The sequence below is a fragment of the Pelophylax lessonae genome, assembly GCF_965119305.1.
Source record: "Pelophylax lessonae genome assembly, chromosome: 1".
NCBI lineage: Eukaryota > Metazoa > Chordata > Amphibia > Anura > Ranidae > Pelophylax > Pelophylax lessonae.
The window spans coordinates 786166728-786183728 of NC_138768.1; the positions used below are offsets into that span (position 1 = coordinate 786166728).

Here is a 17001-nt window from a genome sequence, read left to right on the forward strand (position 1 = left end):
TACCTATAGGTAAGCCTATATTAAGGCTTACCTATAGGTGTTATAAATATCTCCTAAACTTGCACTGTTTAGGAGATATTTACAGTGCATGCAGCCGATGACATCATCAGCACATGCACTCTGAAGGAATGGCCACCCGTGCTGTTCCTTCAGAGCCCTGTGCCGTGGACGGTGGCTCCCACGCGCATTCATGGGAGTGATGTAATCGTGCCTCCGGCCAATCAGATGCATGCTAGCTCATTATGCCTTTGTCTTTACATGTTTTTTTTTTTCACATTTTTTTTCAGAGGGTTTACTTCATCTTTAAGACTGTAAGCTGCCTGAGAGCAGGGACTGATGTTATTGTACAATATATATATGTAAACTGATGGCGTTGTAGAAGTACCTGAAAAATTTAGGCACTAGTACCATCAGTGTTAGAAGTACAGTAACTGACCTCTAGCAGCCCTATAAACCATTGATTTTCTTTCTCTGGTCTGGTTCAGTAGGGGCACTCTAATATAGGAGATGTGTTACTGGCCAGATCACCAGGTGCAAACAGAGGGGGAAAAAAAGAAGAAAAAAAAAAAAGAAATTGCAGCCACCACATCGAATGATTGGTAAGCTGCAATATATTACATTACATTTTTGGTTTGGGGTTTAATATCGCTTTAACCTTTGGGTAGACTGTACTTTTAAAATGATAAAAGTTAGGGTACAAAATGTAACGAGCATTCATTAGTATTAGAATCCCTTTTGATGACACTGCATAATAAAAAAAAAAAAAAAAGCTTGTACACAGGCGGCTTGCTTGTAGGTATCATCCACTCCTATATAAAGGTTCAGAGGAAGGGTGCATAAATTACGCCAAACATAAATATGATTTGACTATTTTGTTGGTAAGCTAAATTTTAATTTAATCAGCCTTAATTTTTTTTTTTTACTACTAGATACTGCTTATAAACTATGTTTTTATCTAGTATGTAAGAAGACCATTAGGACAATATTGCATTTTACCAATTGTACTTTTCATCTAATGTCAAAGCAAATCCTTTGGGTCAAGCTCAGACCCACAATGATTCACTGAACAGTAAAAATGATGGGTGGCTTATCATAAAAATGAATATATATCTGCAAGTGTGCTGATTGCATTGCCTAAAAACACAGCAGAATATCCCACAAATTAATATGACAAAGTGCCATGAAGAAAAAGAGCAAGTAAAAATGAGAAAATAAATTAAAAAATTACTTTCAGGTAGATTTAAAACAACGAACCAATGACCATTTCTACCTACCAGTTTTATGGCAGACTCAAATTAAAAGTACACATGTCCGAAATATTTCTTTCAGTTTCTGAACCCACACTGCACACATTAACGTGTTCTTTTATTTATTTATTTTTTTAATCGCTAGAAAAAATAAATTATTAGGAGACCAGAATGTGACAAAGCATGTACCAAACATCACATTGTACACGTCACAAGAATGACCCCCATGACAAGACTGGCAAAAAACACTACATTATGACTCCTTTATTCTGCCAATTCCACAAAAGTCCATTTGTAGAAAAACAAATATTCAGCAACAAATATTCAGCAAAATCCAAGAAATTTATATTTCATTGAAATGCCTTTGTGAATAAGAGACGGTGCAATATAGTCCAATTAATAAAACAAAGGTTTGTTTTGGGAACATTATGTATGTGTGTTTTGGAATGCTTAACGGAGCTTGACACCCTCAAATCTGGGACCATTCCAAGAATTCTGGGATTTAGTTCTGGTCTAGGCTCATCTGCATGTTTGTGAAGAGAGAGAAAAAGAAAAAAGGTGAAGTCAGGAATAAAAATTCACAGGTAGGGAAGGCAAAAGTACTGTATTTTCTGGCGTATAAGACTACTTTTGAACCTCAAAAAAATCCCCCAAAAATGGGGGGTCGTCTTATACGCCGAGTATAATATCTCCAAGGTAACCTAAGTATAAGTATTACCAGTAGATGAAAATTAGGGGGGTCGTCTTATATGCCCAGTCGTCTTATACGCCGGAAAATACGGTATTAATCTCTTTTTCATGGCCAATTATAAATAGGAGGATACAAGCTTACAGAGATCTAAAACCTCTCCTTATATATTAGACTTAAAGAAGGAGCTTTGGAGTGCTAAAAGTTTTTTTTTTTTTTTTTAAGATATCACGTGCATGTCAGCTGTTAGAAAATTCCGATTTTTGTTTTCGTTTGCTCCATCTGGAAAAGAGTACCATGTATAATTTATCGGGTGCCAACGGAAAAGGCAGTGTTCCTGCAGATTATAAAACAGGGAGTAGATCACATGGGAAGAGACGCAAATAAATAGCTTGTTCTTACAAACAGGAGACACCTCCCTTACAGTCACGTGCTGGTCATAGAACAGTGGGTAGCATTAGCACATCCATTCATCCACTACTTATTTTTAGAAATCATTTGTATATCTGAAATACTATTTCCTGTAGGGCTTGTAAGCCAAGTGGAAATCAAATTATAACAATGCCTATTATAGCCATGCGTGCCTCTACCTTGTATACTCACCAAATTGCCTTTCTCTACAGTCAAAACAGAAAACTTGTCTGCTGCCTGGTCACATGACTGTTATCTCCAACATGGGAAAAATAATGTAATGCATCTTTTTCTTTTTTTTTTTTTTATATATTTGGCTCAGAATTAAAAATCTTTTCAGGCAAATCTAAAATGCTGCATATACGTTAATAATCATCTTTACGTTGCCACTGGTTATTGTGGAGCTGCACCGACCTAAACTGAAGGATCTCAGGATTACACACACACACACACACACACACATAGCTGAATGACTCGGAGGAAGGACCCTGCCTGCTCTCTCAGAGATGGTACTGTATTAAAAAGTTTATCAAAACCCAGGTACAGAAAACATTACCTTTAAGTGCAATAAAAATTGGTGTGCAAACCTTCTTTAGTCAGAAACGTTATGTAATATTGTCCCCCTGCCACTGTTGGTTATACTATAAAATCTCTGCCTACCCATAGACATGGAATTGTCGTCCTCTGATGCGCAATCCTGCCTAGGGTTACAAGACTGTGCGCACCATCAAGTACAGCCTGTATCGCCATGCAGTGCACTTTAAGCACTTACAGTGAATGACATACAGTGCCTGATGCATCTGTAGGCAGGGCCTCAGTCAAGGTACCCACACAGTCTCAGTGACTACACTGCACTGAATTATCTTGTATTAATCTCCACAGGTTATCAGTTATCCAACAGTTCTACTGGCATCAGTATAAGGCATTCCAGAAATTTAAATATCACAGAGTTATTTATCTTTCAATTTGTACCACCAGAAGACCGTTTCCACTGGAGGGTTGTCAGTATAAGTTGTACCAGATCGGCGCAGTTTTCACTGTGAGAGGAGACCTCGCACTACTATTGCAGACACCAGAACTTACCCCACATTAAAGAAATGCTTCCTAGGCTTACCCTACTTGTCTGGAACCTTTCCCTGCACTGTGCTCTTTCCCCAATCAGTAGGTACCTGTCTCTGGCCTACCACATGCTCCAGGTGTGCCCAAATGACTTAAGTCCCCCTATTTATAACATCCCTCATCAAGAAGGCTGCCTGAGATCTCAACGGATTTCAGCATCCAATCAGACAGCTGTCTTTGCTAAGAAAACAGATGAGTCCATAAAGGGACAATTCCCTTAAACTCCCTCCAACCTGTAGATGGCACTGTGCCGTTGTTTCAGGTTGGAGGCGAACCAGTACCTGCCTACATGTCACTTGAAGTTAGCGCACAGCAGTACCGTTATGTGCACAGCAATAGAAGTTCAAAAAGCCAAAACATAACCACAACAAGAACAGGTGGATAAGAAAAAAGGAGCCCTCAAGAGCGTGCCACCATCCTAATATGTAATACAAAAAGCCACAGGCTCTCCCAAAAAGGGAGCTCTGGTTTGAGCACAATATGTGACACTAGTACAAGGTATTAGATAAAAAAAATGTTTAAGAACATTTTTTTTTTTTTTTTTATCTAATACCTTGTACTAATGTCTCATGTTGTGCCTTTAAAGTCCACTTTTTTCACACATGACCTCCCTTTTTTGGGAGAGCCTGTGGCTTTTTGCACAAGGACAGGTTATTGTTATCAAAACGAAATGTACCAGTGTATGGAGATCTAGGCTGTGTAAAGTCCAATTCCAGCTTTGCCATCACTTTAAATAGTTGCTTGCTTGTGCCAAGTTGGCTGATGCAAACCATTTCCTTATTATGTGACCGCTGTCAGCACTGTACTGTATGTAGCACACAGTTTTTTGTTTCGGCAGCTGTATGGGGACTTCTGGAACAAAGTCAAGTCAGGCTGTTCATTACTCAGGAAACCCATGAACAGGATGCTTTGTATTTTATCAATGAATACAAGGCTTCCTCCGATTGGCTGAAGTACCATTTTAGCTGTCAACGTTCAGAAATCACAAAATACTCTTAACACTGTCCAAAAAATGTTTTTGGATCTAGTAGCCTTTTAAGGACACCCATTTTAATCAGAAAAGAAGTGTTATTTATAAAAGCACATCAGCCTCCAAAGCTTGCACAATATTTTTCTGTTCTGTTCTGCAGAATCAGAGGGATTACGAAAGATTATAAGGAAATTAAACTGCATCAGAGTACCACTTATGAAGCTTTGATGTTTCACACATTAAAAAGCTTTAGATTCACGAGCCTTTAGTGGCCCACATCTCTGTACGCTTCAGGACTAGAAATTCATGGTTTACATTTCTTCCTTCCAAAGATATGTCAAAGTTTCTAGTCTAAAAAAAAAAAAACCTTCTCATTTTTAGAGGCCAAACCAGGTCTAAACCAGGCATGTCCAACCTGTCATCATGTGGTCATGGTGGTTAGAGTGTTCCTTTATTGTCTCTCAGAAGAAGTAAACCTCTGTATACTGATTCCATTTAATTTGATCATCCTCTAGTTGTGTTAAATTAGTGCGGGGGGCACGGCGGCATTTTATTACATGCCTTAACTATAGTCTATATTGTTTTGCGGCCCGAGAAAATTTCTCTACACTCAATGTGGCCCAGAGAGGCCAAAAGGTTGAACACCCATGGTCTAAACTTTAAATTAAACCTACCAAAAAATTTGCCTTTCTAATGCTGGCCAAAAATGAGCACTTTTGTTTCCTGCAACCCCTGACTGTGTTGATGGGGGAATCCCTAGAGTGGAGCCATTGATTTCTCCCGGCGGGGGTCACGAGGAGCCACTCGAAATAATCGCATGTAAAACCCAACAGGCTGGTTGTCAGCCTACCTATACATGGCTCGAATCTCAGCCAGTCCCTGCTGAAACAACTCAGATTCGAACCATCTGTGGCCAAATTAAGGCTACGAGAACTTCTAATATGCAAACTAAGCAATTTTTTTTAAATCCAATACTGGATCATCGATCAGTTGGAGCATGCCTTGTCTGTCTCTTTCCCCTCATAATTGGCAACTATGATGTTCTGATAAAAAGTAGTTGTCATGGGTAGCTCCTACCTAAATTCTTCCATGTGCATAAAGCTGTAATAACAAAATCGTAAAACAGGTTGGATGGATGAATCCCCGATGTGGCATTCTGACAAAATACCTAAACAGTGACTGCATCTGATTGGATGGTGGCGCTGTTGGGCAAACAATTTCTCTCCCGGTTCCTTCAAACAATAATGAGTGGAAGGATGTTAAAAGGGCCAACAACAGAATGAATTTTGAGTAGCTCATCAGGAACCAGCCACAATTCGCTCCATGTATGGCCAATTTAAGACTACTGGCAGACCATAGATGAAGCGTAATTAAAAAGAAAAATCTTTGCTTGTGCTTACATAATTTTGTAAGTAAAGTATAAAGGTCAGCTGACACACAAATAGCATACAGTAAAGTTCCTCCTTAAAACTACAAGTCCATTAAGTCAGAGCCATTCCTTTGTATCTAGTAAAACGAATCCGACATCAGCTAGCCTAAAAAAAAAAAATATCTGTGCCGACCTGCAGTGTTAAAGCAGCCCATTAGGCAGGAGCTGTGCTGCAGGCAATACTGCATTAAAGATATTTGCATGAAAATTGCCTGGACTCAATTGTGCCCTCAATTATATAACACCGTTCGCTTTCACAACAGAAGCCCACATCCCCCGATAGGTGAAAAATGTCAAGGCTGATATGCAGAGAGCGGGTGAGGAAAGGTTTATAATCCCTCTCGGCCCCAGAGGCCTGTTAGCTCGCTGAGTGTGTTAAACAACTGGAGTCTAATTGGAGATTTCACACTGGATCTGAACAGAGATTTTCAAACCTACATTGCTTCTACGTCAATCATCTGCTCATAGGGATAACCTACCAAAGCTTAAAGCCGTTGGCAAAATGAGAACATGAATTTATCTCCCAGTGCATACGCCAGGAATAAAAAAAAAAAAAGGGGGGGTGGCTTTTGAAGTGCCTTTCTGCTGAGCTGTAGACAAAAAAAAAATGCATGCAAAATTATGCAGTAAGACCAAAAATTAAAGTATGGTCAAAGCTTTTCCCCTGTGGGTCACAGGAGTGCACTTAATTCTGCACTCCTATTTCCCATTTTCAGCCCACTTTTAGCTGACATCACAGAGCAAGCTGTGGCTCTGCAGTGATCCTGACAATAATATTTAGACCCATCCAGATGCCTGATTGGTGCGCTGAAAGGCTGAGCCAGCTGCTCCTGAACCCCTCCATAGCCCGACATTCCAGTGAGCACTGAAGGGGTGGAGCAGAGAGCCATTGACTGAGTCACCGGCTCTCTGCTCACTGAAGACACGATTAGCTGGTTGCTAAGTTCTCAGTGTAGAGTCGGCAGGGGATCGATGCTGCAGCCATCTAGGCGAGTATGTGTAGGTTTTGTAAACCTGCGCTTTTCTTTTAATGAAAACTAAGCTCTAAAACTGCTAAATACTCAGAAAAACATATAAGGACACATTTTATTTTCTAAATCATTTGTATGTATCTATTCATTTTTGCTATGTACACAGCTCTGCCATACAGCACAATTCTGCCTTTGCAGGTAATGGGACCTGATCTTTCTCTGCTGCAGTTTCACTTTCATTTACATATCTCCTCCCAACCCCCACCTTGTGACTGGACTGTAAAAGGAGAAGTGGCACACTGCGGAGCTCATCTCTGTCACGCTGCTCTCTCAACCGATCAGAATGTTCCTTGCACTGTAGCACACAAGGTTGGCTCCTTGGGCTACTTTCAGTCTGAGCTTTGCTATACAATGGACAGCATGAAGTAGATACCCAGTCAAATTCAGGTAATTACACTGGGTGCAAACACCAGTGCGTTTTGACAGTTCAAAATCGCATGACAAGTTGCACCCCATTCCCGGTAATGGAACCAATCAAATCGTTGCAACTCAAGTCGAAGCGACTTTGTAAAAGGTTCGGCACTACTTTTTTGGGATTTCATTGCAACTTCTGTTAAATTAAGTCGCAAGCAGCAATGAAATTGGGGAGGTGCAAATCGCACTGATCTACAGCTTTGAAATCTTCAAAAGCCAATTTCAAAGCCGCACTGGTGTGAACCAGGGCTTAAAGATATACTGATGAGTACAGTGCCGCAATAAAGTGGAATTCCGGGAGATCAATAACTAATCTTAAAACTGCTCCCCCCTTCTGACACCTATACTAACTTGTGTAAGATGTATATACTTACCTATTTTTAAGGCATTCCGGTCCAGTCACGTGATCTTCCCTGTGTCAGCTAACACCGGCTACAGGGGAGAGGAAAGAACTCCGACAACAGCTGGAATGCCTGAATAGCGACATCAGCTATAGGCTTACTATGGGCCATCCATTGTTGGCACTCCTATTCTCTGAAGTCACTGCAGGCTAACAAAGGGGAGCGATTACGATCACGTGAATGGCCTGGAGCAGCCTGAAAATAGGCAAGTCATGTCACAACTGAGTATAAAAGAGAAGAGAGGTGCCTCTAATTGTAGTAATATTTTTAAATTTAACGAAGGTACAACATTTAGCAACTCACATGGTTGATGATTAAAACAGGCACATCTAAGTATGCAGTCATTTGGGGTAAAGCTATCCACATATACCATCCTCCGCAGCATCATTGATGTCATCCCTTCCACGCTGCGCTAGACAAGTGCTCCAAGCCTCACTTTCAGATCGCTCTACTGCAGGGTAGTCTTCCCGGTCACGATTGCAGACTGACAGCGGTGAGAGCCGGCAGTGCAGAGGATGGTCCATGTGGACAGCTTTACCCCGAATGCCTGCATTCTTAGGTGTGCCTCTTTTGATCATCAACTATGTGAGTTGATAAATGTTGTACCTTCATTAACTGTAACCATATTGCTAAAGTTAGAGGCACCTCTCTTATCTTTTATACTCTGTAGCTCCTGCTGGATTTTGCTTCCAAACCCCTTGTAGAGGCTGCCATTTGTGGATGGACATTTTATGGTTATACAACCTATCACATTGCTATAATCTTTTTATATAGACTATAAACTGAAGGACTTATGAATAAATGGTTGTGGAATGAATCATCTGAGTTTCCATTATTTCTTTTGGGGAAATTTGCTTTGATATAGGAGTACTTTGGATTACAAGCATGTTTCCGGATTGAATTATGCTCGCAGCCCAAGGTTTTACTGTATATAGTCTGTCCAGAGAGCAGAGATGTGAGAGGGACCCAGCAGGATCCACCAACTACAAGATGCCTGCAGAAAACTACAGGAGGGGGTGGAGAGGAGACCAGCCATCCTGCACAAGGAGAGAGCGGAGCAGTGACCAGTCTGTTACAGGAAGCTCCTTCACTAGAATTTTCACACTGAATTACTGCATAGGTCTGGAAGAAAGTACACCACGATTCAAGAATACGCAGGATGAATACATTTAGACAACATTTGCTTATCCTGAAATTCAGATTTAATTTGTCTCTTTTATATCTTGCTGGTGGTATTCAGCTTTACCTTTTGCCCAGAGGCATGACAGAAGAAACCACAGTCCTGCAATATAGATGAAATACTGCAGCTGTGAATAATGCCCAAAAGGCAATAAATACATTTTTGTAAATTGTGCCGGTACAGTTCTATATTTTATCAGAAAGCACTCTGGGTGATGCTTTGTCAGTCTACCCTACCGGGTGAGAAATCACAACCAGTGAATAGTTTGAGGTTCCATGACCAGATTTAGCAGAGTGAACATGACTCATCTCCAGTCTGGTAGAGGTGGCCATACATAATGATAATGTAAATACGAAAAGACATAGACATGTAGGGCCTGTGTTCGCTGCAATTATTTTCCTAGCACTCATAAACCGAAACATTTTTCAGGGCACACAGCACCTGATTATACTCCATGTCACCATAAACCATTTTTATGTCCTCTCCACATGACACCATCATTGGAAGAGCCATCCTGTTTTGGATTAAGCACCAAATAAATTGCTGCAGAGGGGAACTTCTGGCAGAAAGATTCATCTTCCTGTGCTCAGTAGTCATTCATTAGATCAATAGTTATGCCCAGGGATAATTATTCTCCGAGGGCTAGAGGTCAAGCCATCCATGGCCTCAGTTTATTAACCCCTGGAGTCAAAGGTCACGATTTACAACTAACAAAAGTGCTTTGCTATTTGGTGCGAAAGTAAAAGCCAACTGCTAAAGACAAACTCGCACTCCAGCCAATACAAATTAGCACATTGGCAGATTTCTTTTCCAACAGATTTTAGTCTGGATGATGCACTTTAATTGGGCAATTGTACAAACTGCAACTGATTTACAAAAAAAGGCTGTTCACCTAACAGAGTGAATGTTCAGTTAGTTAACATTGCTTTACCTTGGCGTTCATGCACACAGGGCTTTTACAGACATTTAATATGGCTTGCATTGTTTACTGTTGCTTTCCAACGCCCAGGGAGTCACACATGATGGGTACAGCATGCCATACATGTGGCTGTATGTGGCCATGTTCCTCTAAGCATCAATGGTTCTTTGCATGAGCATTTATTCACGTATCCTCATTGGAGTTATTACCTGAAAGCAGCTCTTTTGCGTACTGTTCTGTATGCAAACTACGTTCATGTGTGATGAAATTTTGAAATGAAATGAATATTTGTCCATTTGGTGATGCCACTATTTTAACCAATGATTGCAATGTTTCATGAATTTTAATTTTAAAGTTTTATCAAATAATCTCAGTCTCTTAATGGGGAAGGGAAGGAGCTGCTTATCTGAAAAATAGCCAATCAGTATTTTCTTGCATTTTTTTTTTAAATGTGTTTTTGATGATTTTCTTGCATGTCTATGGATGTTTGTAGGGCCATAGATGCATTATGCTGCACCAAAAAAGAGCCAGCATCATTTTCATAGGTGCACAAAAGCATGTTGCATAGGTGTGACCTGGTCCCAATAGACAATAATGGGATTCCTGTTGTCATGCATTGTCATGTGAGAAAATGCAGAGGAATCAAGTGGGACTAACCAACCAGGCAGAATCATTTTTTGCCTATATCTATACCAGTCGGAAGAACAAATGAGCTTGATTTACTAATGGCAAAGAGTGAACTTTGCAAGTGCAGTTGCACTTATTTAACCCAGAACTTAGTGAAAGTGGGAAAGCTTTTCTGATTCCATTACCCAATCATGTGCATCCTCTCATTTTCCTTGTACCCGATTGGGTATTCTTTACATAGTGAAGCTTCGCAACATTCACTAAGCTCTGGGGAAAATGAGCCCAACTGCACTTGCAAAGTTCACAGACCTTTAGTAAATCAACTGCACTGTGTCTGTGCCGTTCCCCCATCAATTCATCTTCAGAACTATCTTGTAGGAAAACACCTACGGGCTCTCATTGGTAACCATTCCCCCACAACTAGTAATGTTGCTGGAGACACTAGTAAGACACAGAGCCCTTGTGTTTTAAGATGTAGAAAAGGTTGTTTTTGGAAATGGCCTTTTTTGATATGTAAAAGAATGAAAGCTGAAGCTCTTCAAACACCGTATCTCATGCTTTTACAAGATCCTTCCTTTTTAAAAAGATGAAAAGGGATAACCACTCACTGATCTCTTAAAATCTCCATCAGCCTTCGCATGTAGGGTAATAGAGCTCCTACAGCTTCAAGTAAGGCCATGTACAGGAATCTCAAGATTTAGTGTGTACTGGTACAAGACTGGTTCTGGGCCTCCAAATGATGAGCTACGATTCTCAATGTACCTTGTTTGGATTCTGCAAGCACCAGTATATTGTGACAGCTTTTATCTAATTGCCAGAGCTCCGCAGGTCACCCATAGCTGTACTACAGTTGATGTGTTTGAGTTCCCCCTCATCACTCGTTAATATCTGACCAAACTGTTTCTTGTCACAAAGGTGCACTGCAGCAAGTCGAGGCTACACTTCACTGGTCTTAATGGAAAATGCTCTGCTGGCAGGGGAATGTTTGTCTTAGTTAAATACACCTAGAAGTATCTCTGAAGGTCAGAGGGAGGTGAGAGGAAAACTGAGCCATGCTTCTTCGAGCCATGCTTGAAAAAAGCCATTAATAATCCGGCATATTCTGTGGGCTGAGGCAAAGCTTACAGAGGTCACAATAAATCATACAGCAGAAAATACGGTGTCCTTACTTCATCATCTACTGGAAGAGTATAAGTGGAAGAGTAAAAGGATTCAGGACTGGCTTTTTGCACCTTGCAGTTTCCAGGTTTTACAGAAGATGAGGGATTGGGCTGTCCACACGGTAAAATTTGTTGTACTGATTTAGTAAAAGTGACCAATAAAATCTTGCCAACAGCCATACAATATGGCCAGCTTACCAGAATTAGCTAAAGAGATTGGCGTTAGTCCGCCAATTATTTGGAGACATATTTAAATTGCAACCTACAAATTTTGTGGAATTTACCAGACAACCAAACTGTGACTGTCTTGCATTTGGCAAAAAGTGAACCGGTCAACATACGGCAAGAACAGTAGGCAATGCCCCATCAATGTAAGAGCTGGCCGTGCCCTCAAGATACCATTTCACTTCGATGCAAGGTGAAAATTGGCTAATACTACAGGTGGGTAAAAAAGCTTGGAAGATAGTTTTTCTTTAGTCATTGAAAAAAACAACTAAAATCCACTATGTAATCGACAGGCTTCCATGTAGAAGCACAGGCAATTTCCTATCTCCCACAGCCCTCTATTAAACTGTACAATCCAAGTTCTGCTGCTTGCGTCACTTGCCAGATCAGAACTTGACTTCTCACAAACAACTACTTTGTTAAAAGAATAAAATGCACATTTTTTTGCAGGTAATTTTTTCTTTTTTTTTTTAGGAGCCTGGAAAGCATTACACCTGCAATTAGCAGATCGTTAATGCCATGCAGGTCTCCTACAAACAGTTAGTGTGAGCTGTCTGCCTGTACATTGTATGGCCAGGCAGATTCACAGACAGGAAGACTCAATGAACTACCACAACGCTCAACAGCGCTGTGGTAGTTCATTGAGAACTACAAGCCGACAGCCGAAAAAGGTGTCAGCACTTGCAGTTCATTCAATCACATAACTCGAGCTGTTTTCAAAAAGTTACAGCTAATATGGGGAACTTCTCCCCATACTGCTGTCACAGGGAGAGAGGGCAGCAGGGAGCAGCTGCAGCAGTGACAACCCTAAAAACGAATGTAACATGTAACATGTCCCCAAAGGTAAACTTATCCTTTAATGTGGCAATACCAAGTTTTACCAGCAGGGAGATGGGGAGTGGGTATCCCAAACAAACTGAGGATTTCTGGTTTTCCTGCGAGTCTCCTTACTAGCGATTGGTTATGTATTGAGGGTAATCAAACACCCCTTTAAAATGTCAAATGAACATTTTGCAATAATGGTGACTAACTCTCAGTCTACACATCAGACTCTCACATGCTACATTGAGTCTTTGATATGCAGATGAAACCTGGCGTCATTTTAAAGTTTGTTAATAAATGTGAATGAAATCCACTCCATGTAAGTAACTTTATTGAATATGTGTTTTTTTTCTTTAAGATAAAATAAAAACAGTATATGTACTGACAGCAGCTATTTGCTTCGTACATATGCAGGCTGTGATTCGTGTGAAGTAGGCTGCACATGGCTTGCAATTTACTGTTCCTGCAGTGAAGCATGTCTATCATACTGATTGCAAACGGCAGCTTCTCCTAATGGCTTGTCCTGCAATCTCAGCAGTTTTTTTGTGAGGATGGCAAATTTGATAGAGATAGCAACTGGGAGCATACTCATACCAGTGTATGTTAGAGTATGGAAAGCAAGAATGTGAAAGCCACATCAAAAACTACTTAAAATATTACTAGAACAACTCCACTATTAATTGTGTACTTATTGACAATACACTATAGATCAGGGGTGCTCAACTGGCTGAGCCCTCTAATGTGGTTTGTGACCACCTGCTCTGGGATGGCGGGTTGGCAAGCCCGGATCTCGGGTTGTTGTGCCGCCATCCCAAAGAATGAGAGTGGATGTATGCTGGCACCAAAGGAAGCAAACGGCTGTCCTAGGTGAAGCGCATTTTTTGGTATTACTCCTTCTGGGACAGGAACCTAACAGCCAAGGTCAGTTTATTTATTAAACATCAATTTACCAATGAGAATATTCTGTATTAAACATCATAGTTTTGAAAAAAGGCATTTATGAGCACTTTTAAATAAAAGTGTTATTAGGCGGTTTTCACAATGATCCACAAGTGCAGTGCAGTGCACTTGTGGCTTTCCAGCGGGTTAGCTGCATTGAGCCATAGACTTCTATTATATCCTGCGGGTCTGGTGTGCTTTCTGCAAGATATAATAGAAGTCTATGGCAAAGCGCAGCTAATCTGCAGGAAAGCCGCAGGTGCATTGAGCCTGCAGTGCAGGTAAACCGCAGCACATCATGAAAGCAGCCTTATAGGGGGCTCAGAACAGTAAGAGCTTATTTACATAGTTGAGATGTGTTTCCCCCCCACCACCCAACCACTGGTGTAGCATCAGGAGTCGCAATGGTGACCCATGCCCCATGCCCCGGGGTCCTGTGCTGCCTCGCTGTCAAATCCTGTTTTACACTTGGACAGGAGGGGCAGGATAAACAGGAACCAATCCTCTCTATTTTCCTCCCCTCCCTCCTGCCTGCATTCAGCAGACGCAGGAGTAAAATGTTTATTATGCTTTTCAAAATAAAAAAAAAATTAAAATTCTGAACCATTTAATTTAATTGTGGCCCCCAAAAGGTTGAGCACCCCTATTGTAGATTGTTTATGAAGCTTAATATGATTGCAGCCCTATACCACTTGCAAAAACACACTTAAATGTGGTCTGTGATACTTTTTTGTTATCTAAAGTTAAAGTGTTCTCTCTTTTTCTTTTAAAGTTTTGGATGCAATGGGGAAGGTTAAGAACCTATCCAGCAAAAAAAAAAAAAAAGGAGAAATCTAAGAAGGTTAGCGTATTACGAAACCTACAACCTTAAAATCAGTGTGTTTGTGAAGTAAAGCATGCTTGTTTTACTCACTGTGGAACCAAAGGGGTTAATCCTGCGCAGTGTGTAAAAAGGCTGCTTGACTCTGTCTTCCCTGACCTGATCCTCCCCTTCTTCCACAGTCCCCAATCAATCTCCTGATTGATGTGTATTACTAGAGTTTTTTTGTTTTTTTGTGAGGGGAGGATGCATGTGATCAGCACAGGGCCAATCAGCACTGTCCAGGGGGTCAGGAGGCTTGCAGCCTCATAGGACAGTTATGGGAGAATGAAAACTACTCCTACAAACTTTAACCTGACACTGATAAAAGTCACAAGACTGCTATATACTGCTGATGAGAAAAAGTATTTAGGAGTTTATATTTACTAAATGTATTACATTTCCATGTTCTGTGTACTGTGGGAGACCGGATATAGTGAATGCAGGGTCCTGGGTTTAGTAACACTTTAAGTTGTACCCAGAACAAAGGGGAAATTGGGACACCTGCTCCAGAGACAAGGAGGGAATTCCCTTTGCTTTTGTTGCGTGTCTAGGAAAGGAAGTAAAAGGTAAAATTTCCCCAAAATCAGAAAAATTAAATATCATAGCGGGGGTTTTAACCCTTCCCTACTTTAAACTGTACAGAGCATAAGCCTAATGCTGGCCATACATGCACAGATCTTCGGCCGTTTGCAGACTGAATGATTGATTATTCATCAGTCGAAAGCGAATTGGCCACTAACTGACAGAATAAACTCTTTTACATAATCGTTTTCATGATGATAACTGATATTTCAAAGACATGTGCAATACAAGTCAGAATATTATTTTCGTTTCAATTGTACCATACAGGTATAAACTTTCGTTGAAACGATAATAGTTTTTCGCTATGGATCCATCGACATTAGCCGGGCACACAATTGAAATAGTCGGTAAACTTGTGTTCACTAACGGCCCGATTTTCAAATGATCTTTCCTAAAACAACCATTTTCGGCCGAAATTCTGTGTGTGTATGGCCAGCATAAGACTATTTGTAAGGCTTTTTTATGCTTGCCATTTTCATCTTACTTGGCCGTCTTGACTTGGTAGGCTATCTGGCTGCAACACTGAAACAATTTTGTGGGTGCTGTGCGCTATTTAATGAAAGTCAAGAGCAGGACCCCAAAATCTATTCCTTATTTTAGAAGCTACCTGGCAGTGGGGTCCGATGTACCCACCCACGGGGTCAGCCTCTCTATCCCAGGGGCCCAGCACATGTCCAGCTATCACCTTCAAGCTTCTGTAGTAAAGCAGGGTGAGGGCAATTGTTTAAAGCTGTGCACCTGCCTGTCACTTCACATAGGAGGAAGTCATTGAAGGCAGTAGGTGTCTGATGCAGATTGTCATGTCAGTACAAACAATACAAATGAAGCAGTTTTTAGGTGTCTATTGCAATTCTTATCAATGTCAGTTGAAAGCATGGAGGGGGGCAAAGCTGCTACTTTGCCTTGGGCCCCTTTCTCCTTTAATCCCTCTCTGACATTGGGTGCTGCAGAGCTGTAGGCTCTGAATGAAATGATCTTTTTTGGCTATAAAACGTTGCCGGGATGTGTGAAATCTAAAAGATTGAGCAGAATAAGTCTCCAGGCAAGTAAAATAATTCACATATACATTTAACCTGTTTAGCTGGATTTCTGCAATAATTATACCCAAAGTCACCCACAAGGGAAGACATTTTAAGCACAAACCTAACACTCCACAGGGGAATCCTGATAATTGCCATGCACGTACCCTTAAAATTAACTAGTGCAGCAGCTTTTAATTACGACGCTCCCTTCTGACAATTAATAATCTGAAACTTTGCGCTTCACATTGCCCGCCGGTATATAAGCAAACTCACAAAATGACAGCATATAGAATGTTGCATTCTTTATTTCTTTTTATTCAACTTTATTTCAAGAAAGAAAAAAAAAAAAAACTACCTACCATTTAACATGAGAAGACTATCTGTTCCTGGATGGGGGTAGTTCAAGCGACCTAGAAAAAAAAAAAAAGAGTGAGTTAATGTTTGTTATTCAAAGCTCATTATCTAACACACAGATGTATGCTGTGGTTTATATTTGAGGAAGTGAGGGAGTTAAGCAATGATCCCGGCAACGCCTCGGAGTCTGGTCCAATGGGATAAACACTGTCCAGAAATGTGCTGACCTCTCAAGAACTCCCTCCCACTTCCAGGGGCTCTATAACCTCTCTATACTCCAAACAGCAGGCACCTTTCTGCTCCTGCCAATAAACCAACAGGCAGAAACATAATCCGCACTGAACAATCGTGTCTTCATGTTGTGTCACAAAATAAACAGCATTCTGTATATTCCACCCCACTGGAAATAGAATCAGGGCATACATTTCATGCTTAGGCAAATAAAACAAAGGCTTACTAAGAAGACTAATATATATATATATATATATTTTCTGCTCTAGAACACCTACATGGGAATTCATACTCATCAAGGTAATGAGGAAATGTTTGCTGAAATTCAGAATCAAAACTGACAAGCAGAAGTCTGACAGAACCCTGTG

At 40.7% G+C, this 17001-nt stretch overlaps 1 protein-coding gene across 6 annotated transcripts in view; it reads right to left on the reverse strand.

The window, feature by feature from the left end:
* The window catches only part of CPEB2 (cytoplasmic polyadenylation element binding protein 2), a gene marked incomplete at its 5' end in the record, with an annotated part of 169273 nt that overhangs the window by 40568 nt on the left and 111704 nt on the right, over window positions 1-17001 (reverse strand). For all 6 annotated transcript variants that reach the window (XM_082252715.1, XM_082252714.1, XM_082252719.1 and 3 more), the window contains one exon: window positions 16408-16458. In XM_082252715.1, the coding sequence (XP_082108841.1) occupies window positions 16408-16458 (51 nt within the window). The remainder of the gene's footprint in view (window positions 1-16407; window positions 16459-17001) is intronic.